Consider the following 22,629-nt stretch of genomic DNA (forward strand, 5'->3'; position numbering starts at 1 on the left):
CACTATGCTGTCTCACCAGTCCTGTCACTATGCTGTCCCAACAGCCCTGTCACTATGCTGTCCCACCAGTCCTGTCACTATGCTGTCTCAGGGTTATTAGCTGTCCCACCAGTCCTGTCACTATGCTGTTCCACCAGTCCTGTCACTATGCTGTTTCAGGGTTATTAGCTGTCCCACCAGTCCTGTCACTATGCTCTCTCACCAGTCCTGTCACTATGCTGTCTCAGGGTTATTAGCTGTCCCACCAGTCCTGTCACTATGCTGTTCCACCAGTCCTGTCACTATGCTGTCTCAGGGTTATTAGCTGTCCCCCACCAGCTCTCTCACCAGTCCTGTCACTATGCTGTCTCAGGGTTATTAGCTGTCCCACCAGTCCTGTCACTATGCTGTCTCAGGGTTATTAGCTGTCCCACCAGTCCTGTCACTATGCTGTCTCAGGGCTGTCCCACCAGTCCTGTCACTATGCTGTCCCACCAGTCCTGTCACTATGCTGTCTCAGGGTTATTAGCTGTCCCACCAGTCCTGTCACTATGCTCTCTCACCAGTCCTGTCACTATGCTGTCTCAGGGTTATTAGCTGTCCCACCAGTCCTGTCACTATGCTGTTCCACCAGTCCTGTCACTATGCTGTCTCAGGGTTATTAGCTGTCCCACCAGTCCTGCCACTATGCTGTCTCAGGGTTATTAGCTGTCCCACCAGTCCTGTCACTATGCTGTCTCAGGGCTATTAGCTGTCCCACCAGCCCTGTCACTATGCTGTCTCACCAGTCCTGTCACTGTGCTGTCTCACCAGTCCTGTCACTATGCTGTCTCAGGGTTATTAGCTGTCCCACCAGCCCTGTCACTATGCTGTCTCACCAGCCCTGTCACTATGCTGTCTCACCAGTCCTGTCACTATGCTGTCCCACCAGCCCTGTCACTATGCTGTCTCACCAGCCCTGTCACTATGCTGTCTCACCAGTCCTGTCACTATGCTGTCTCACCAGTCCTGTCACTATGCTGTCTCACCAGTCCTGTCACTATGCTGTCCCACCAGTCCTGTCACTATGCTGTCTCACCAGTCCTGTCACTATGCTGTCTCAGGGTTATTAGCTGTCCCACCAGTCCTGTCACTATGCTGTCTCAGGGTTATTAGCTGTCCCACCAGCCCTGTCACTATGCTGTCCCACCAGTCCTGTCATTATGCTGTCTCACCAGTCCTGTCACTATGCTGTCCCAACAGCCCTGTCATTATGCTGTCCCACCAGTCCTGTCACTATGCTGTCTCAGGTCCTGTCACTAGCTGTCCCACCAGTCCTGTCACTATGCTGTTCCACCAGTCCTGTCACTAGCTGTCTCACCAGTCCTGCTGTTTCAGGGTTATTAGCTGTCCCACCAGTCCTGTCACTATGCTGTCTCACCAGTCCTGTCACTATGCTGTCTCAGGGTTATTAGCTGTCCCACCAGTCCTGTCACTATGCTGTTCCACCAGTCCTGTCACTATGCTGTCTCAGGGTTATTAGCTGTCCCACCAGTCCTGTCACTATGCTCTCTCACCAGTCCTGTCACTATGCTGTCTCAGGGTTATTAGCTGTCCCACCAGTCCTGTCACTATGCTGTCTCAGGGTTATTAGCTGTCCCACCAGTCCTGTCACTATGCTGTCTCACCAGTCCTGTCACTATGCTGTCCCACCAGTCCTGTCACTATGCTGTTCCACCAGTCCTGTCACTATGCTGTCTCAGGGTTATTAGCTGTCCCACCAGTCCTGTCACTATGCTCCTCACCAGTCCTGTCACTATGCTGTCTCAGGGTTATTAGCTGTCCCACCAGTCCTGTCACTATGCTGTTCCACCAGTCCTGTCACTATGCTGTCTCAGGGTTATTAGCTGTCCCACCAGTCCTGTCACTATGCTGTCTCACCAGTCCTGTCACTATGCTGTCTCAGGGTTATTAGCTGTCCCACCAGCCCTGTCACTATGCTGTCTCACCAGTAGCTGTCCCACCAGCCCTGTCACTATGCTGTCTCAGGGTTATTAGCTGTCCCACCAGTCCTGTCACTATGCTGTCTCAGGGTTATTAGCTGTCCCACCAGTCCTGTCACTATGCTGTCTCAGGGCTATTAGCTGTCCCACCAGCCCTGTCAATTTGCTGTTCCACCAGCCGTGTCACTATGCTGTCTCACCAGTCCTGTCACTATGCTGTCTCACCAGTCCTGTCACTATGCTGTCTCACCAGTCCTGTCACTATGCTGTCTCACCAGTCCTGTCACTATGCTGTCTCCCACCTGTCTGTCTCAGGGCTATTAGCTGTCCCACCAGTCCTGTCACTATGCTGTCCCACCAGTCCTGTCACTATGCTGTCCCACCAGCCCTGTCACTATGCTGTCTCAGGGCTATTAGCTGTCCCACCAGTCCTGTCACTATGCTGTCTCACCAGTCCTGTCACTATGCTGTTCCACCAGTCCTGTCACTATGCTGTCTCAGGGCTATTAGCTGTCCCACCAGCCCTGTCAATTGCTGTCCCACCAGTCCTGTCACTATGCTGTCTCACCAGTCCTGTCACTATGCTGTCTCACTATGCTGTCTCACCAGTCCTGTCACTATGCTGTCTCACCAGTCCTGTCACTATGCTGTCCCACCAGTCCTGTCACTATGCTGTCCCACCAGTCCTGTCACTATGCTGTCCCACCAGTCCTGTCACTATGCTGTCTCAGGGTTATTAGCTGTCCCACCAGCCCTGTCACTATGCTGTCTCACCAGGCCTGTCACTATGCTGTCTCACCAGTCCTGTCACTATGCTGTCCCACCAGTCCTGTCACTATGCTGTCCCACCAGTCCTGTCACTATGCTGTCTCACCAGTCCTGTCACTATACTGTCTCAGGGTTATTAGCTGTCCCACCAGTCCTGTCACTATGCTGTCTCACCAGTCCTGTCACTATGCTGTCCCACCAGTCCTGTCACTATGCTGTCCCACCAGTCCTGTCACTATGCTGTCTCAGGGTTATTAGCTGTCCCACAAGCCCTGTCACTATGCTGTCTCAGGGTTATTAGCTGTCCCACCAGTCCTGCCACTATGCTGTCTCAGGGTTATTAGCTGTCCCACCAGTCCTGTCACTATGCTGTCTCAGGGCTATTAGCTGTCCCACCAGCCCTGTCACTATGCTGTCTCACCAGTCCTGTCACTGTGCTGTCTCACCAGTCCTGTCACTATGCTGTCTCAGGGTTATTAGCTGTCCCACCAGCCCTGTCACTATGCTGTCTCACCAGCCCTGTCACTATGCTGTGTCACCAGTCCTGTCACTATGCTGTCCCACCAGTCCTGTCACTATGCTGTCTCAGGGTTACTATGCTGTCCCACCAGTCCTGTCACTATGCTGTCTCACCAGTCCTGTCATTGCTGTCCACCAGTCCTGTCACTATGCTGTCTCACCAGTCCTGTCACTATGCTGTCTCACCAGTCCTGTCACTATGCTGTCTCAGGGTTATTAGCTGTCCCACCAGTCCTGTCACTATGCTGTCTCACCAGTCCTGTCACTATGCTGTCCCACCAGTCCTGTCACTATGCTGTCCCACCAGTCCTGTCACTATGCTGTCTCAGGGTTATTAGCTGTCCCACCAGTCCTGTCACTATGCTGTCTCAGGGCTATTAGCTGTCCCACCAGCCCTGTCACTATGCTGTCTCACCAGTCCTGTCACTATGCTGTCTCACCAGTCCTGTCACTATGCTGTCTCAGGGCTATTAGCTGTCCCACCAGTCCTGTCACTATGCTGTCCCACCAGTCCTGTCACTATGCTGTCCCACCAGTCCTGTCACTATGTTGTCCCACCAGTCCTGTTAATATGCTGTCTCAGGGCTATTAGCTGTCCCACCAGCCCTGTCAATTTGCTGTTCGACCAGCCCTGTCACTATGCTGTCTCACCAGTCCTGTCACTATGCTGTCTCACCAGTCCTGTCACTATGCTGTCCCACCAGTCCTGTCACTATGCTGTCCCACCAGTCCTGTCACTATGCTGTCTCAGGGTTATTAGCTGTCCCACCAGCCCTGTCACTATGCTGTCTCATGGTTATTAGCTATCCCACCAGCCCTGTCACTATAATGTCTCGGGGTTATTAGCTGTCCCACCAGTCCTGTCACTATGCTGTCTCAGGGTTATTAGCTGTCCCACCAGTCCTGTCACTATGCTGTCTCAGGGCTATTAGCTGTCCCACCAGCCCTGTCAATTTGCTGTTCCACCAGCCCTGTCACTATGCTGTCTCACCAGTCCTGTCACTATGCTGTCTCACCAGTCCTGTCACTATGCTGTCCCACCAGTCCTGTCACTATGCTGTCTCACCAGTCCTGTCACTATGCTGTCTCACCAGTCCTGTCACTATGCTGTCCCACCAGCCCTGTCACTATGCTGTCTCAGGGCTATTAGCTGTCCCAACAGTCCTGTCACTATGCTGTCCCACCAGCCCTGTCACTATGCTGTCTCTATTAGCTGTCTCACCAGTCCTGTCACTATGCTGTCTCACCAGTCCTGTCACTATGCTGTTCCACCAGTCCTGTCACTATGCTGTCTCAGGGTTATTAGCTGTCCCACCAGCCCTGTCACTAGCTGTCCCACCAGTCCTGTCACTATGCTGTCCCACCAGTCCTGTCACTATGCTGTCCCAACAGGTCACTATGCTGTCTCACCAGTCCTGTCACTATGCTGTCTCACCAGTCCTGTCACTACGCTGCTGTCCCACCAGTCCTGTCACTATGCTGTCCCACCAGTCCTGTCACTATGCTGTCTCACCAGGGTTATTATGCTGTCCCACCAGCCCTGTCACTATGCTGTCTCACCAGTCCTGTCACTATGCTGTCTCACCAGTCCTGTCACTATGCTGTCCCACCAGTCCTGTCACTATGCTGTCCCACCAGTCCTGTCACTATGCTGTCTCACCAGTCCTGTCACTATGCTGTCTCAGGGTTATTAGCTGTCCCACCAGTCCTGTCACTATGCTGTCTCACCAGTCCTGTCACTATGCTGTCCCACCAGTCCTGTCACTATGCTGTCCCACCAGTCCTGTCACTATGCTGTCTCAGGGTTATTAGCTGTCCCACCAGCCCTGTCACTATGCTGTCTCAGGGTTATTAGCTGTCCCACCAGTCCTGTCACTATGCTGTCTCAGGGTTATTAGCTGTCCCACCAGTCCTGTCACTATGCTGTCTCAGGGCTATTAGCTGTCCCACCAGCCCTGTCACTATGCTGTCTCACCAGTCCTGTCACTATGCTGTCTCACCAGTCCTGTCACTATGCTGTCTCAGGGTTATTGGCTGTCCCACCAGTCCTGTCACTATGCTGTCTCACCAGTCCTGTCACTATGCTGTCCCACCAGTCCTGTCACTATGCTGTCCCACCAGTCCTGTCACTATGCTGTCTCAGGGTTATTGTCCCACCAGTCCTGTCACTATGCTGTCTCAGGGCTATTAGCTGTCCCACCAGCCCTGTCACTATGCTGTCTCACCAGTCCTGTCACTATGCTGTCTCACCAGTCCTGTCACTATGCTGTCTCAGGGCTATTAGCTGTCCCACCAGTCCTGTCACTATGCTGTCCCACCAGTCCTGTCACTATGCTGTCCCACCAGTCCTGTCACTATGTTGTCCCACCAGTCCTGTTAATATGCTGTCTCAGGGCTATTAGCTGTCCCACCAGCCCTGTCAATTTGCTGTTCGACCAGCCCTGTCACTATGCTGTCTCACCAGTCCTGTCACTATGCTGTCTCACCAGTCCTGTCACTATGCTGTCCCACCAGTCCTGTCACTATGCTGTCCCACCAGTCCTGTCACTATGCTGTCCCACCAGTCCTGTCACTATGCTGTCTCAGGGTTATTAGCTGTCCCACCAGCCCTGTCACTATGCTGTCTCAGGGTTATTAGCTATCCCACCAGCCCTGTCACTATGCTGTCTCGGGGTTATTAGCTGTCCCACCAGCCCTGTCACTATGCTGTCTCACCAGTCCTGTCACTATGCTGTCTCACCAGTCCTGTCACTATGCTGTCTCAGGGTTATTAGCTGTCCCACCAGCCCTGTCACTATGCTGTCTCACCAGCCCTGTCACTATGCTGTCTCACCAGTCCTGTCACTATGCTGTCCCACCAGCCCTGTCACTATGCTGTCCCACCAGCCCTGTCACTATGCTGTCTCACCAGTCCTGTCACTATGCTGTCTCACCAGTCCTGTCACTATGCTGTCTCAGGGCTATTAGCTGTCCCACCAGTCCTGTCACTATGCTGTCTCACCAGTCCTGTCACTATGCTGTCCCACCAGTCCTGTCACTGTTTATGCTGTCCCACCAGTCCTGTCACTATGCTGTCTCAGGTTATTAGCTGTCCCACCAGCCCTGTCACTATGCTGTCTCAGGGTTATTAGCTGTCCCACCAGTCCTGTCACTATGCTGTCTCAGGGTTATTAGCTGTCCCACCAGTCCTGTCACTATGCTGTCTCACCAGTCCTGTCACTATGCTGTCCCACCAGTCCTGTCACTATGCTGTCCCACCAGTCCTGTCACTATGCTGTCTCAGGGTTATTAGCTGTCCCACCAGCCCTGTCACTATGCTGTCTCAGGGTTATTAGCTGTCCCACCAGTCCTGTCACTATGCTGTCTCAGGGTTATTAGCTGTCCCACCAGTCCTGTCACTATGCTGTCTCAGGGCTATTAGCTGTCCCACCAGCCCTGTCACTATGCTGTCTCACCAGTCCTGTCACTATGCTGTCTCACTAGTCCTGTCACTATGCTGTCTCAGGGTTATTAGCTGTCCCACCAGTCCTGTCACTATGCTGTCTCACCAGTCCTGTCACTATGCTGTCCCACCAGTCCTGTCACCATGCTGTCCCACCAGTCCTGTCACTATGCTGTCTCAGGGTTAGCTGTCCCACCAGCCCTGTCACTATGCTGTCTCAGGGTTATTAGCTGTCCCACCAGTCCTGTCACTATGCTGTCTCAGGGCTATTAGCTGTCCCACCAGCCCTGTCACTATGCTGTCTCACCAGTCCTGTCACTATGCTGTCTCACCAGTCCTGTCACTATGCTGTCTCAGGCTATTAGCTGTCCCACCAGTCCTGTCACATGCTGTCCCACCAGTCCTGTCACTATGCTGTCCCACCAGTCCTGTCACTATGTTGTCCCACCAGTCCTGTTAAAATGCTGTCTCAGGCTATTAGCTGTCCCACCAGCCCTGTCAATTTGCTGTTCGACCAGCCCTGTCACTATGCTGTCTCACCAGTCCTGTCACTATGCTGTCTCACCAGTCCTGTCACTATGCTGTCCCACCAGTCCTGTCACTATGCTGTCCCACCAGTCCTGTCACTATGCTGTCCCACCAGTCCTGTCACTATGCTGTCTCAGGGTTATTAGCTGTCCCACCAGCCCTGTCACTATGCTGTCTCGGGGTTATTAGCTGTCCCACCAGCCCTGTCACTATGCTGTCTCACCAGTCCTGTCACTATGCTGTCTCACCAGTCCTGTCACTATGCTGTCTCAGGGTTATTAGCTGTCCCACCAGCCCTGTCACTATGCTGTCTCACCAGCCCTGTCACTATGCTGTCTCACCAGTCCTGTCACTATGCTGTCCCACCAGCCCTGTCACTATGCTGTCCCACCAGCCCTGTCACTATGCTGTCTCACCAGTCCTGTCACTATGCTGTCTCACCAGTCCTGTCACTATGCTGTCTCAGGGCTATTAGCTGTCCCACCAGTCCTGTCACTATGCTGTCTCACCAGTCCTGTCACTATGCTGTCCCACCAGTCCTGTCACTATGCTGTCCCACCAGTCCTGTCACTATGCTGTCTCAGGGTTATTAGCTGTCCCACCAGCCCTGTCACTATGCTGTCTCAGGGTTATTAGCTGTCCCACCAGTCCTGTCACTATGCTGTCTCAGGGTTATTAGCTGTCCCACCAGTCCTGTCACTATGCTGTCTCAGGGCTATTAGCTGTCCCACCAGCCCTGTCACTATGCTGTCTCACCAGTCCTGTCACTATCCTGTCTCACCAGTCCTGTCACTATGCTGTCTCAGGGTTATTAGCTGTCCCACCAGCCCTGTCACTATGCTGTCTCACCAGCCCTGTCACTATGCTGTCTCACCAGTCCTGTCACTATGCTGTCCCACCAGCCCTGTCACTATGCTGTCCCACCAGCCCTGTCACTATGCTGTCTCACCAGTCCTGTCACTATGATGTCTCACCAGTCCTGTCACTATGCTGTCTCAGGGCTATTAGCTGTCCCACCAGTCCTGTCACTATGCTGTCCCACCAGTCCTGTCACTATGCTGTCCCACCAGTCCTGTCACTATGTTGTCCCACCAGTCCTGTTAATATGCTGTCTCAGGGCTATTAGCTGTCCCACCAGCCCTGTCAATTTGCTGTTCCACCAGTCCTGTCACTATGCTGTCCCACCAGTCCTGTCACTATGCTGTCTCACCAGTCCTGTCACTATGCTGTCCCACCAGTCCTGTCACTATGCTCTCTCACCAGTCCTGTCACTATGCTGTCTCAGTGTTATTAGCTGTCCCACCAGTCCTGTCACTATGCTGTCCCACCAGTCCTGTCACTATGTTGTCCCACCAGTCCTGTTAATATGCTGTCTCAGGGCTATTAGCTGTCCCACCAGTCCTGTCAATTTGCTGTTCCACCAGCCCTGTCACTATGCTGTCTCACCAGTCCTGTCACTATGCTGTCTCACCAGTCCTGTCACTATGCTGTCCCACCAGCCCTGTCACTATGCTGTCCCACCAGTCCTGTCACTATGCTGTCCCACCAGTCCTGTCACTATGCTGTCTCAGGGTTATTAGCTGTCCCACCAGCCCTGTCACTATGCTGTCTCAGGGTTATTAGCTGTCCCACCAGCCCTGTCACTATGCTGTCTCAGGGTTATTAGCTGTCCCACCAGCCCTGTCACTATGCTGTCTCAGGGTTATTAGCTGTCCCACCAGCCCTGTCACTATGCTGTCTCAGGGTTATTAGCTGTCCCACCAGTCCTGTCACTATGCTGTCTCAGGGTTATTAGCTGTCCCACCAGCCCTGTCACTATGCTGTCTCAGGGTTATTAGCTGTCCCACCAGAATATATTTAAATCAGCGAGTGTGTATAGGGCGCTGCATGTTGCATTCATCCAATGGTTTGCATGAGCTGCATTGCTAGAAATATCTTAATGCATCTGCAGAATATTAACCTGGTCAGCTTGTAGAAATTTTCAATATTTTGCCTATCTGGGATAAATGTTGTCAGTGCATGACATTTAGGCTATATGACTGACTAGATAAAGGCTATATGACTGACTAGATAAAGGCTATATGACTGACTAGATAAAGGCTATATGACTGACTAGATAAAGGCTATATGACTGACTAGGTATAGGCTATATGACTGACTAGATAAAGGCTATATGACTGACTAGATAAAGGCTATATGACTGACTAGATAAAGGCTATATGACTGACTAGATAAAGGCTATATGACTGACTAGGTATAGGCTATATGACTGACTAGATATAGGCTATATGACTGACTAGGTATATGACTGACAAAAACACTACTATAGTGTTATATACAATCAGAAAATAACATTGAAAGGAATTTAACATTTAAATTCAAAACAACTTATGCAAGACACTGCTGGACTTTGCTTTCAGCATTGTCTACGATGTGAAATCTCTGAGAGTAGGCCATGCCATGGTGTTCACAGGGAGGTGAGGAAATAAAGACGACACCTCCATCTGGTGGTGGGAAGCAGAATGACAGTACTGCAGAACAAGATGCTGCCCGTTGACACGTCTGCTACTGTAACTATAGGCCAGCTCCCTAGATATGTGTAAACGTTGTCTTCAAAATACAGTGCCTCAGGCTAGCAACCAATTAAGCCTCCACATCTGCGTTGCTTATTCACGTGGGTTTTAGGCTTGGTTTCTGTATAGGCCTTTGTGACAACTGCTGTTGTAAATAGGTAACTTGATTGATTGATTGAAGCCTATCCAATGGGATTAGCTGCAATGCTATATGCTTGTTTTGGAACCTGGATTGGATACTAATGGATGGGTGTTTTGCTGAGATGTTTGGCTACTGTTTTTAGAACTACATCTGGCAACCACTGAATTGTCTTTATGCTGGGGACAGGTTATGGATTCGATTTGTTCATAAAAGCCTGTATCACAATTGATCAATCTAAAGAATTAAGACCAATTTCCTGATTGGAGGTATCACGTTCGGGATTAAATTGATTAAATTGATTACGAAAACTAACACATCTGGTAAATATAGTAATATTCTAACGCATCTGGTAAATACACTTCTGACTGTGGGAAGATCCCAACTGTTTATTTCCTCGCGTCTTCTCTCCACTCGCCTCCTTCTCAAACCCCATTGGATGAGAGAGCCAGAGGTCCCGCCTATCTGACTTTCCCTACAATGAGTTTTGAGAAGAAGGAGAGAGGCGCGAGGGAAACAATGAAGATTTGTCCGTTGACATTTGCGCCCGCTTTATGGAGTCTGTCACGTGACGAGCGTCCAGTTTGCGTTGATAAACACGGAAGTGGGACTGAAATGTGAAAACAAATCTTTGCCGCATTGCCTCACAAAGTGTTATGACACAGTCGTTACCGATTCTTTTTAAAACGTGCACAATCTTAGTTTACGCGATTTCTGCTGTTATTTTGAATTAATCGTAATTATTTATAGTTCTGCTGTAGAGTAGATTAGCACAATGAAGAACTGTATTGCTGCTGTGATAACACTATGCATTGTAATGCAGGTGAATGACGCTTTGGTTTTCGAGAAAACGCGCACGGCATATTCTGCAAAGGCGAGTGAAATATATGTAAATGTATTAAAATGTTGTTCAGTAACCTACGCTATCAATTCATTATGTATGGTATAGTAACATAGACTATTCAATACTATTGCACAGATCTTTGGGTTCTCATGGGAGAACTGCGGTAAGCCAGACGACCCAGCGGTTCTGAAGACCCTAACCCTGTCCCCGGACCCCATCACAGTTCCAGGGGACCTGACGGCCAGTGCGTCCGGGAACACAACGGTCGAGCTGGCCGCTCCCCTCGCTGTTAGTACTCAGCATGCACCAAGGGTCTCCTCCTAAAATGCTCAAATGAGACCTTGAATGCTATTTGATTACTTATGAAGTATACTGATTTGTTTAGGTAGCTAGTAGTGGTGGAAAAAGTACACAATTGTCATAGTTAATAAAAGTAAATATACCTTGTTAGAAAATTACTCAAGTAAAAGTGAAAATGACCCAGTAAAATACTAGTTGAGTAAAAGTATTTGGATTTAAAAATACTTAAGTATCAAAAGTAAATGTAATTGCTAAAATATACTTAAGTATCAAGAGTAAAAGTACAAGTATAAATAATTTAAAATTCCTTATATAAAGCAAACCAGGTGGAATTTGCTTTTTATTTTTTTAAATTTAAATCTACGGATAGCCAGGGACATGCTCCAACATCATTTACAAACAAAGCATGTGTTTAGTGAGTCCGCCAGATCAGGGGCAGTAGGGATGACCAAGGATGTTCTCTTGATAAGTGTGTGAATAAGGCAATTTTCCTGTCCTGCTAAAGGAAAATGTATGGTGTAAAATGTACATAATTTTGTTTTAGGAATGTAGCGAAGGAAAAGTAGTCAACAATATCAATAGTACAGATATCCCCAAAAACTACTAAAGTTGTACTTTAAAGTATTTTTACTTAAAGACTTTACAGCGCTGGTAGCTAGTGAGGTAGGCATATGGTATTGCCTGTCTTTTTAATATATACATATATATAGAATGAATAGGCTCTTGGTGGATAAAAATGGTCACAATAAAAGCCAGTTATACACACTATAGCCCTAATAAATAAGAGACCATCAGTTCTTCCTGAAAAAGAATTGAAAGCTGTTACTTAGCCATTTCAGTCTGTAGGCCTATTCAGACATGTGAGAGCCTATTCCACTTTGTCTGTGTGTGTCTATTGTTGGCTCTGCGTGTGTCTGGGGGGCTCTGGGTAGTTCTGGGTGGCTCTGGGTAGTTCTGTGTGGCTCTGGGTAGTTCTGGGTAGTTCTGGGGGGCTCTGGGTAGTTCTGGGTGACTCTGGGTAGTTCTGGGTGCTTCTGGGTGTTGTGTTGTTAAACAGGTAGAAACTTGCCTGCGGAAGGTTTGTCTGACTCACTGATCCCATGAGCTTCATGTGAGCAGCTCACCACATAAACCCCATTCTGCTGCACTGATGACACAAATAGATATGAAATGTACAGTATACTTCCTGATTCAATGCTCACCCTTACAATGTAGAGTTCACAAGAGAAGGGATGGCATTGACTGTGGTGTTGGCAATGTTCTGATCAAGAATGCACCAGTGTAATATTGTTGCATTTTAAAGTTTTTGCAACAAACGTACTAGACATTCTGCTTTAGTTGATGCAATGCATGTGTAACAGATATGAAATGGCTATCTAGTTAGCGGTGGTGCGCGCTAATAGCGTTTCAATCAGTGACGTCACTTGCTCTGAGACATTGAAGTAGTGGTTCCCCTTTGCTCTGCAAGGGCCGCGGCTTTTGTGGAGCGATGGGTAACGATGCTTCTTCGTGGGAGGCAGTTGTTGATGTGTGCAGAGGGTCCCTGGGTCGAACCCGGGTCGGGGCGAGGGGACAGACATAAAGTTATACTGTTACACATAGAAGAGTGACTTAATTGTTCTTCTTGGAAATCAATTTCTTAGATCACAGTGCCAGATTATCATTTTCCTTTCCTACCAAGTAAAAAGGCAGTAACTGCTCATAGTGTGGAACTGAGAAAAATGGCATTTATTTACCTTGGTTTCACAGTAACTTTATACAGTTACTGCTAACATGACCCCATATTTTCTCCTGAACACAATACAATAGAGGCAGGATACTTGTCTACATGATTAAGCATGTATTTAATGTAGCAAAAATGACATTAACTAATTTTCGACCAAATGAGCAGTTACTGCCTTTTAGCTTGGTAGGGCAGTAATAGCCTACCCAGAATTCTTTCTAACATTGCAGAATTCCAATGGTGACATCATTGCAAGGGAAGAATATAACAGTTTCTTCTTTGCTGTAAAGGACTAGGGCACAATGTTCAAGTCAAGAATAGCTCGGCATTAGACACGGCTTTAAAACACCTTGGCACTGGTCTTATTTTCTCCTCTTTAGGTCACTTGGCCACGCTTGGTGGTACAACTGTAACATATAGTTTTATTGACACTTGTTATTTTATTGATACTTTGTTTTTCATAACATCCTGGTCCTATTTAGGATGCATATTGGCCAGTCAAAAGTCAAACAGTAGTATTTTGTCCATAGGTAAATGTAACCTTGTGATGGCCTACCTTGTGGATAGGTGCACTGTTACTGTAGCCTACAATGTTTTTCCAGACATCCCAATTAACTGGCCCTATATATTTCTCTTTTAGGTGAATGTGACCCTGGAGAAGGAGGTGGCAGGGTTCTGGGTCACGGTCCCATGTCTGGAAGAGATAGGGAGCTGCCATTACACAGACGGCTGTGACCTGCTCAATCAGCTGATACCGGCAGGACAGGACTGTCCTGAACCTCTTCACACCTACGGCATCCCCTGCCACTGTCCCTTTAAAGCTGTGAGTCTATACTGTAGTCCATCCCCTGTCCACTGTCCCTTTAAAGCTGTGAGTCTATACTGTAGTCCATCCCCTGCCACTGTCCCTTTAAAGCTGTGAGTCTATACTGTAGTCCATCCCCTGCCACTGTCCCTTTAAAGCTGTGAGTCTATACTGTATTCCATCCCCTGCCACTGTCCCTTTAAAGCTGTGAGTCTATACTGTAGTTCATCCCCTGCCACTGTCCCTTCAAAGCTGTGAGTCTATACTGTAGTCCATCCCCTGCCACTGTCCCTTTAAAGCTGTGAGTCTATACTGTAGTTCATCCCCTGCCACTGTCCCTTTAAAGCTGTGAGTCTATACTGTAGTCCATCCCCTGCCACTGTCCCTTTAAAGCTGTGAGTCTATACTGTAGTCCATCCCCTGCCACTGTCCCTTTAAAGCTGTGAGTCTATACTGTAGTCCATCCCCTGCCACTGTCCCTTTAAAGCTGTGAGTCTATACTGTAGTCCATCCCCTGCCACTGTCCCTTTAAAGCTGTGAGTCTATACTGTAGTCCATCCCCTGCCACTGTCCCTTTAAAGCTGTGAGTCTATACTGTAGTCCATCCCCTGCCACTGTCCCTTTAGAGCTGTGAGTCTATACTGTAGTCCATCCCCTGCCACTGTCCCTTTAAAGCTGTGAGTCTATACTGTAGTCCATCCCCTGCCACTGTCCCTTTAAAGCTGTGAGTCTATACTGTAGTCCATCCCCTGCCACTGTCCCTTTAAAGCTGTGAGTCTATACTGTAGTCCATCCCCTGTCCACTGTCCCTTTAAAGCTGTGAGTCTATACTGTAGTCCATCCCCTGCCACTGTCCCTTTAAAGCTGTGAGTCTATACTGTAGTCCATCCCCTGCCACTGTCCCTTTAAAGCTGTGAGTCTATACTGTAGTCCATCCCCTGCCACTGTCCCTTTAAAGCTGTGAGTCTATACTGTAGTCCATCCCCTGCCACTGTCCCTTTAAAGCTGTGAGTCTATACTGTAGTCCATCCCCTGCCACTGTCCCTTTAAAGCTGTGAGTCTATACTGTAGTTCATCCCCTGCCACTGTCCCTTTAAAGCTGTGAGTCTATACTGTAGTCCATCCCCTGCCACTGTCCCTTTAAAGCTGTGAATCTCGAGTTTGTGGTAGTGTTCATTAGGGCACAATCATTTGAAACCATTTTGCTATGAAAAATGATCATGGTTGTTCCTGGTCCCTCTATAGGCATATCTGTCCATTTTCTTCCATTTGGTGCCTTTTGAACACAACACTCCTACATGGTATGTGATGTAGAACGTACCTGTTATTCAGTGGTTACCGCTTAGGCTACTTCCCTCTTTCATATCCTCATCAGTGCAATGTAGTGAATGTCCGTTGATAGCACTGTGAAGGATTGGTAACAGAGTGCTGTTTGTTGAACAGCAGCTAGCCTAACAACAAAACGTTCTCTGAATGTTTTCAACATTTGCACTTAGCGTTCTGTTGCTCAGTACTCATTCTGTTTTTCCTCAAGGATACGTTTTTTTCTGTTTACTCAATGTCTACTGTGTTCAAATGACCTATTTTCTCTCTCCTGAGGGTGCATACCTTTTCTATTCAGTAAAACATGCTTTACTCTAAGGCTGTGTCCCAAATGACACCTTATCCCTGTATATACTTCCACCATGGTGCACTACCTTTGAATAGAGCCCTATGGGCCTTGGTCATACGTAGTGCACTTTATAGGGTATAGGATGCCATTTGGGATGAAGTGGAAGTGTATTGGTTGAAACCTCTATTTCCTGTCTGTTCTAAGGGGGTATACACACTACCAGAGTCAGACTTCTACCTCCCTGACATTGACCTGCCCTATTGGCTGACCAACGGACACTACAGAGTACAAGGAGTGCTGGGAGCTATGGGGAAAGAACTGGGCTGCCTCAAAATCACCTTCTCTGTCCACTCTAATAACTAAAGGATGGATAAATGACCTTCTCTGCCCACTCTAACTAAATGGTGGATAAATGACCTTCTCTGCCCACTCTAACTAAATGGTGGATAAATGACCTTCTCTGCCCACTCTAACTAAATTATGGATAAATGACCTTCTCTGCCCACTCTAACTAAATGGTGGATAAATGACCTTCTCTGCCCACTCTAACTAAATTATGGATAAATGACCTTCTCTGCCCACTCTAACTAAATGGTGGATAAATGACCTTCTCTGCCCACTCTAACTAAATTATGGATAAATGACCTTCTCTGCCCACTCTAACTAAATTATGGATAAATGACCTTCTCTGCCCACTCTAACTAAATGGTGGATAAATGACCTTCTCTGCCCACTCTAACTAAATTATGGATAAATGACCTTCTCTGCCCACTCTAACTAAATGGTGGATAAATGACCTTCTCTGCCCACTCTAACTAAATTATGGATAAATGACCTTCTCTGCCCACTCTAACTAAATGGTGGATAAATGACCTTCTCTGCCCACTCTAGTTAAATGGTGGACACAGGGAACATTATGTACCATTCAATGAGCTGGTGTACTGACATGTTGTCTTCTTTATTCTGAAGGGAACGTTTGCTCTCATCTCTTCTCATCTCATCAAAGTGCCAATTGAGAACTGGGCCTGTATACACAAAGCCTCTCAGAGTAGGAGTGCTGCTCTAGGATCAGTGTTACCTTTACAATCGTAATGAATAAGAGGGGGGACCTGATCCTAGATCAGTACTCTAAAACGCTTTGTGGATACTGGCCCTGTACCAAACAAGCAGTAACTGAGCTGCTACTGTAGTGGTACTGTAGTGGTACTGTAGTTTAAGGATACGATTCAGACTCACTTTCAGGTAAAACAGTTAAGTTGAGTGATTTTGCATGGCTTGCTACTGTACTGCTATGAACTTGTCAGAACCATTATGATTATTTTTCTTAATGTTTTACACTGTCTTTTTTATGCAGAATTATTTTTATTAGATTTCTTCTCAAGGTTGAATGGCCGTGGGTATGCTTCTATTGGTCATCAGCTTTTACCCTGGGTAAGGTACTGGTCACATAACTAGTAGTTTTAGGAGTTTTAATTGTGACAGTCGTTTCTAGCTGATGCTTACTGTGTCATAATTTTTGGTTCTATGGGCCGTAATGCTACTTCCTGTTGCTAGTGGTGACACTTCTGATTTTACGACCCCTGGGAATATGTTGTTCTTCCTGTTGCTAGTGGTGACACTTCTGATTTTACGACCCCTGGGAATATGTTGTTCTTCCTGTTGCTAGTGGTGACACTTCTGATTTTACGACCCCTGGGAATATGTTGTTCTTCCTGTTGCTAGTGGTAACACTTCTGATTTTACTACCCCTGGGAATATGTTGTTCTTCCTGTTGCTAGTGGTGACACTTCTGATTTTACGACCCCTGGGAATATGTTGTTCTTCCTGTTGCTAGTGGTGACACTTCTGATTTTACGACCCCTGGGAATATGTTGTGTTTCCTGTTGCGAGTGGTGACACTTCTGATTTTAGGACCCCTGGGAATATGTTGTTCTTCCTGTTGCTAGTGGTGACACTTCTGATTTTACGACCCCTGGGAATATGTTGTTCTTCCTGTTGCTAGTGGTGACACTTCTGATTTTACGACCCCTGGGAATATGTTGTTCTTCCTGTTGCTAGTGGTGACACTTCTGATTTTACGACCCCTGGGAATATGTTGTTCTTCCTGTTGCTAGTGGTGACACTTCTGATTTTACGACCCCTGGGAATATGTTGTGCTTCCTGTTGCTAGAGGTGACACTTCTGATTTTACGACCCCTGGGAATATGTTGTTCTTCCTGTTGAGGGTGTATTGATCTGTTTTTTTCTGAAGGTGTTTTGTTGTTGACATGTTCAAAGTGCCTAAATAGACCTGCTGGAAAGGAGATCTGCGAATCAGGTGGGACTGTGTGATGTTTCAAAGGGAAATGGAATGAAAGCAGCCAATCAATTCCCTCCCTCATATAAGACCGTACCAATAGGCTAATCCTGTTCTATAACCAATTAAAGTGTTGTAAGGAATGTAAGTGCACTTCCTATCTTAAATAATAAATCTAATGAAATGGTTATCAAGTAAAGAAGTCTTAAGGAATCAACATGAAAAATTGCACCTTGATTATTTAGAAATGACATGCTTACTACTGTAACAAATCAGCATTATGTTGGTCAATATTTCACTGTAAAAACTTTTTTTTTAAATTGTCAATAAAATAATATCATATATGTTGGTAAGTCATTTGTTTTCTGAAATGCATTACTGTATTGCGCAATCAAGGTGTTCAGGATTTGAATCTCTGCAGTTTCACAGGATGGCCACAGGATGGCACTAGAGGTTAACCGTTGATTACATGACGGATATGCTAGTACCTAGTCTTTCTGATGTTGACCAGTCAGTCTGCAGTTGGAAATCCACTCTTTGTGTCCTCATTCCTGATTTTTACAGGGTGTACTCCAATTCACTTTACTAACATATGTCCAGGTGCTCTGTAGCCTCTCTCTCAATTCAATTCAAGGGCTTTATTGGCATGGGAAACGTGTTAACATTGCCAAAGCAAGTGAGGTAGATAATATATAAAGTGAATATATAAAGTGAAAAACAACAAAAATTAACAAAATCTCTCTCTCTCTGTCTCTCTCTCTCTCTCTCGCTCTCCCTCTATCTCTCTCTCTCTCTCTCTCTCTCTCTCTCTCTCTCTCTCTCCCTCTCTCTCGTTCTCAAAATATGTCTCAGAGCAGATGCCTCAATCAATTTATAACATTTTTGACATGCGTTTTTCTGGATGTTTTTGTTGTTATTCTGTCTCACTGTTCAAATAAACCTCCCATTAAAATGATAGATCATTTCTTTGTCAGTGGGCAAACGTACAAAATCAGCAGGGGATCAAATACTTGTTTCCCTCACTGTATATCCACAGTAAAACGAGTCCCATGTTGACATACCCTGAAAGGCCACTCAGCAAGGAAGAAGCCACCGCCTTAAAAAAGCCAGATTACGGTTTGCAACTGCACATGGGGACAAAGATCGTACTTTTTGGACAAATGTTCTCTGGTCTGATGAATAAAAAATATAACTGTTTGGCCATAATGGCCCTCGTTATGTTTGGAGGAAAAAGGGGGAGGCTTGCAAGCTTAAGAACACTATCCCAACCGTGAAGCACGGGGGTGGCAGCATCATGTTGTGAGGGTACTTTGCTGCAGTAGGGACTGGTGCACTTCACAAAATAGATGGCGTCATGAGGCTGAAAAATGATGTGGATATGTTGAAGCAACATCTCAAGACATCAGTCAGGAAGTTAAAGCTTGGTCGCAAATGGGTCTTCCAAATGGACAATGACCCCAAGCATACTTCCAAAGTTGTGGCAAAATGGCTTAAGGAGAACAAAGTCAAGGTATTGGAGTAGCCATCACAAAGCCCTGACCTCAATCCTATAGAAAATGTGTGGGCAGAACTGAAAAAGCGTGTGCTAACAAGGAGGCCTAGAAACCTGACTCAGTTACACCAGCTCCGTCAGGAGGAATGGGCCAGATTTCACCCAACTTATTATGGGAAGCTTGTGGAAGACTACCTGAGATGTTTTACCCAAATTAAGCAATTTAAAGGCAATGCTACCAAATACTAATTGAGTGTATGTAAACTTCTGACCCACTGGGAATGTGATGAAAGAAATACAAGATGAAATAAATCAATCTCTCTACTATTATTCTGACATTTCACATTCTTAAAATAAAGTGGTGATCCTAACTGACGTAAGACATGGGTTTTTACTAAGATTAAATGTCAGGAATTGTGAAAAACTGAGGTTAAATGTATTTGGCTAAGGTGTAGGTAAACGTCCGACTTCAACTGTATATACAGGGGGTACCTGTCACGCCCTGATCTGTTTCACCTGTCCTTGTGCTTGTCTCCACCCCCTCCAGGTGTCGCTTATTATCCCAGGTGTATTTATCCCTGTGTTTCCTGTCTCTCTGTTCCAGTACTAGCGGTTTTCCTAGCTCTTTTTCCCCAGTCTCTGTTTTTTCCTAGCCCTCCTGGTTTTGACCATCGCCTGTCCTGATGCCAAACCCGCCTGCCTGACCACTCTGCCTGTCCTGACCTCGAGCCTGCCTATCGCCTGGTACTGTTTGGACTCTGACCTGGTTTAGGAATTCTCGCCTGTCCTGACCTCGAGCCTGCCTATCGCCTGGTACTGTTTGGACTCTGACCTGGTTTAGGAATTCTCGCCTGTCCTGACCTCGAGCCTGCCTATCGCCTGGTACTGTTTGGACTCTGACCTGGTTTAGGAATTCTCGCCTGTCCTGACCTCTCGCCTGCCTATCGCCTGGTACTGTTTGGACTCTGACCTGGTTTAGGAACTCTCGCCTGTCCTGACCTGCAAATATTCTGGATAGCCGTTTGATTAGATGTTCCGGAGTCATGACTTGGGGGTAGAAGCTGTTTAGAAGCCTCTTGGACCTAAACGTGGCGCTCCGGTACCGAGAACAGTCTATGACTAGGGTGGCTAGAGTCTTTGACAATTTTTAGGGCCTTCCTGTGACACCGCCTGGTATAGAGGTCCTGATGTCTGGTCCTCCTACCCTCCTGATGTCTGGTCCTCCTACCCTCCTGATGTCTGGTCCTCCTACCCTCCTGATGTCTGGTCCTCCTACCCTCCTGATGTCTGGTCCTCCTACCCTCCTGATGTCTGGTCCTATTACCCTCCTGATGTCTGGTCCTCCTACCCTCCTGATGTCTGGTCCTCCTACCCTCCTGATGTCTGGTCCTCTTACTCTTTTGATGTCTGGTCCTCCTACTCTTTTGATGTCTGGTCCTCCTACTCTTTTGATGTCTGGTCCTCCTACTCTTTTGATGTCTGGTCCTCCTACTCTTTTGATGTCTGGTCCTCTTACCCTCCTGATGTCTGGTCCTCTTACCCTCCTGATGTCTGGTCCTCTTACCCTCCTGATGTCTGGTCCTCCTACCCTCCTGATGTCTGGTCCTCCTACCCTCCTGATGTCTGGTCCTCCTACCCTCCTGATGTCTGGTCCTCCTACCCTCCTGATGTCTGGTCCTCCTACCCTCCTGATGTCTGGTCCTCCTACCCTCCTGATGTCTTGGCCTCCTACCCTCTTGATGTCTGGGCCTCTTACCCTCCTGATGTCTGGTCCTCTTACCCTCCTGATGTCTGGTCCTCTTACCCTCCTGATGTCTGGTCCTCTTACCCTCCTGATGTCTGGTCCTCCTACCCTCCTGATGTCTGGTCCTCCTACCTTCCTACCCTCATCTCGTGCTTCAGCTTTATGGGGGTTTATTATGCAAAGACTTTTATGCCTCCACAATCACACTCCCTGTTTATAGTAGGGTTGGGGCATGACTTCCCTTATGCCTCCACAATCACATTCCCTGTTTATTGTCAGGCTGGGGCATGACTTTCCAAATGCCAAGTCCTATAAAAATACACTATAAAATGCTGATCACTTTGAAGACTATGCGTATTAGTCTACAGTAGACTACTACTGAAAACTAAATATTTGGCTCAAGACTTTAATTGATTGTATTTGTTAAAAGATAATAACTGTTAATGTATGGATATGGAGTTTCACATCTACTTATAAACTCTTACACATTGGTGAATGTTTACACCGTCAGTCTATGTGGGGAAACTACATTTCCAGCATGTATAAACAATTATTGGCTCTTACATAAAATCCCCTATTCACACATACAATGAACTCCATAGTTTTAGCCTACTGTTCCATGCATATTTGGAAGTAGTCCAGCCTAATACACATTGTCTTCAAAGTGATCGGCACCCTAAGCATATGACTATAGGATTGATGTTAAAAAGTCATGGCCCTACAATCTTAAAAACTTTGACTTGTTTCTGTGTTTTCATCCTTGTTCTCAAACCTTCACTTTGAGAAAGTCCTCATTTCCTATCCTAGTGCCCTGGTAATGAAAAGGAAGGATGTCACATCCCTTCTACCTCCCTCTTTCCAGTGTCCATTGAGGCCCTCTTTCTCAGATAAATGATTAGGCCTACCAATGACAATGACCCTTCCAGATGATCTCTTTCCTCTTTCCAGTGTTCTTTCCAAAGGCCTTATCGAGGCTAGCCTGATTCCAGATCTGTTTGTGCTGTTTTGCCAACTCCTATGGTCATTGTCATACTGCACAAACATTAGTTGGCAAGACGGCACCAACAGATCTGGGACCAGGATGGTCTATAGGTCCAGTGGTGTGTACGGGTTCTATAGGTCCAGTGGTGTGTATGGGTTCTATAGGTCCAGTGGTGTGTATGGGTTCTATAGGTCCAGTGGTGTGTATGGGTTCTATAGGTCCAGTGGTGTGTACGGGTTCTATAGGTCCAGTGGTGTTTACGGGTTCTATAGGTCCAGTGGTGTGTATGGGTTCTATAGGTCCAGTGGTGTGTACGGGTTCTATAGGACCAGTGGTGTGTATGGGTTCTATAGGTCCAGTGGTGTTTACGGGTTCTATAGGTCCAGTGGTGTTTACGGGTTCTATAGGTCCAGTGGTGTTTACGGGTTCTATAGGTCCAGTGGTGTTTACGGGTTCTATAGGTCCAGTGGTGTTTACGGGTTCTATAGGTCCAGTGGTGTTTACGGGTTCTATAGGTCCAGTGGTGTTTACGGGTTCTATAGGTCCAGTGGTGTGTACGGGTTCTATAGGTCCAGTGGTGTGTACGGGTTCTGTAGGTCCAGTGGGTGTATGGGTTCTATAGGTCCAGTGGTGTTTACGGGTTCTATAGGTCCAGTGGTGTTTACGGGTTCTATAGGTCCAGTGGTGTGTATGGGTTCTATAGGTCCAGTGGTGTGTACGGGTTCTATAGGTCCAGTGGTGCGTACGGGTTCTGTAGAGGTACCACATCTATGATCAGTACTGTAGAGGTACCACATCTATGATCTGTACTGTAGAGGTACCACATCTATGATCTGTACTGTAGAGGTACCACATCTATGATCTGTACTGTAGCGGTACCACATCTATGATCTGTACTGTA

At 47.1% G+C, this 22,629-nt stretch overlaps 1 protein-coding gene across 1 annotated transcript; it reads left to right on the forward strand.

Annotated features, from left to right (window-relative positions):
* The first annotated feature begins 10,491 nt into the window (after positions 1-10,491).
* gm2a (ganglioside GM2 activator) lies at positions 10,492-17,854 on the forward strand. Its single transcript, XM_029652666.2, has 4 exons — positions 10,492-10,804; positions 10,910-11,062; positions 13,438-13,620; positions 15,419-17,854. Exons 1-4 carry the CDS (start codon positions 10,706-10,708, stop codon positions 15,575-15,577), a joined length of 594 nt encoding a protein of 197 aa, XP_029508526.1. The 5' UTR covers positions 10,492-10,705; the 3' UTR covers positions 15,578-17,854.
* The last annotated feature ends 4,775 nt before the right edge of the window (positions 17,855-22,629 follow it).

Source organism: Oncorhynchus nerka, linkage group LG5, assembly GCF_034236695.1.
Source record: "Oncorhynchus nerka isolate Pitt River linkage group LG5, Oner_Uvic_2.0, whole genome shotgun sequence".
Lineage (NCBI taxonomy): Eukaryota > Metazoa > Chordata > Actinopteri > Salmoniformes > Salmonidae > Oncorhynchus > Oncorhynchus nerka.

Excerpts from the sequence above, each read along its gene's own strand:
- gm2a (XM_029652666.2), top strand. The coding sequence starts at position 10,706 with ATGAAGAACTGTATTGCTGCTGTGATAACACTATGCATTGTAATGCAG. Across the intron at positions 11,063-13,437 it reads AGCTGGCCGCTCCCCTCGCT|GTGAATGTGACCCTGGAGAA; the intron begins GTTAGTACTCAG and ends TTTCTCTTTTAG. Across the intron at positions 13,621-15,418 it reads GCCACTGTCCCTTTAAAGCT|GGGGTATACACACTACCAGA; the intron begins GTGAGTCTATAC and ends GTCTGTTCTAAG.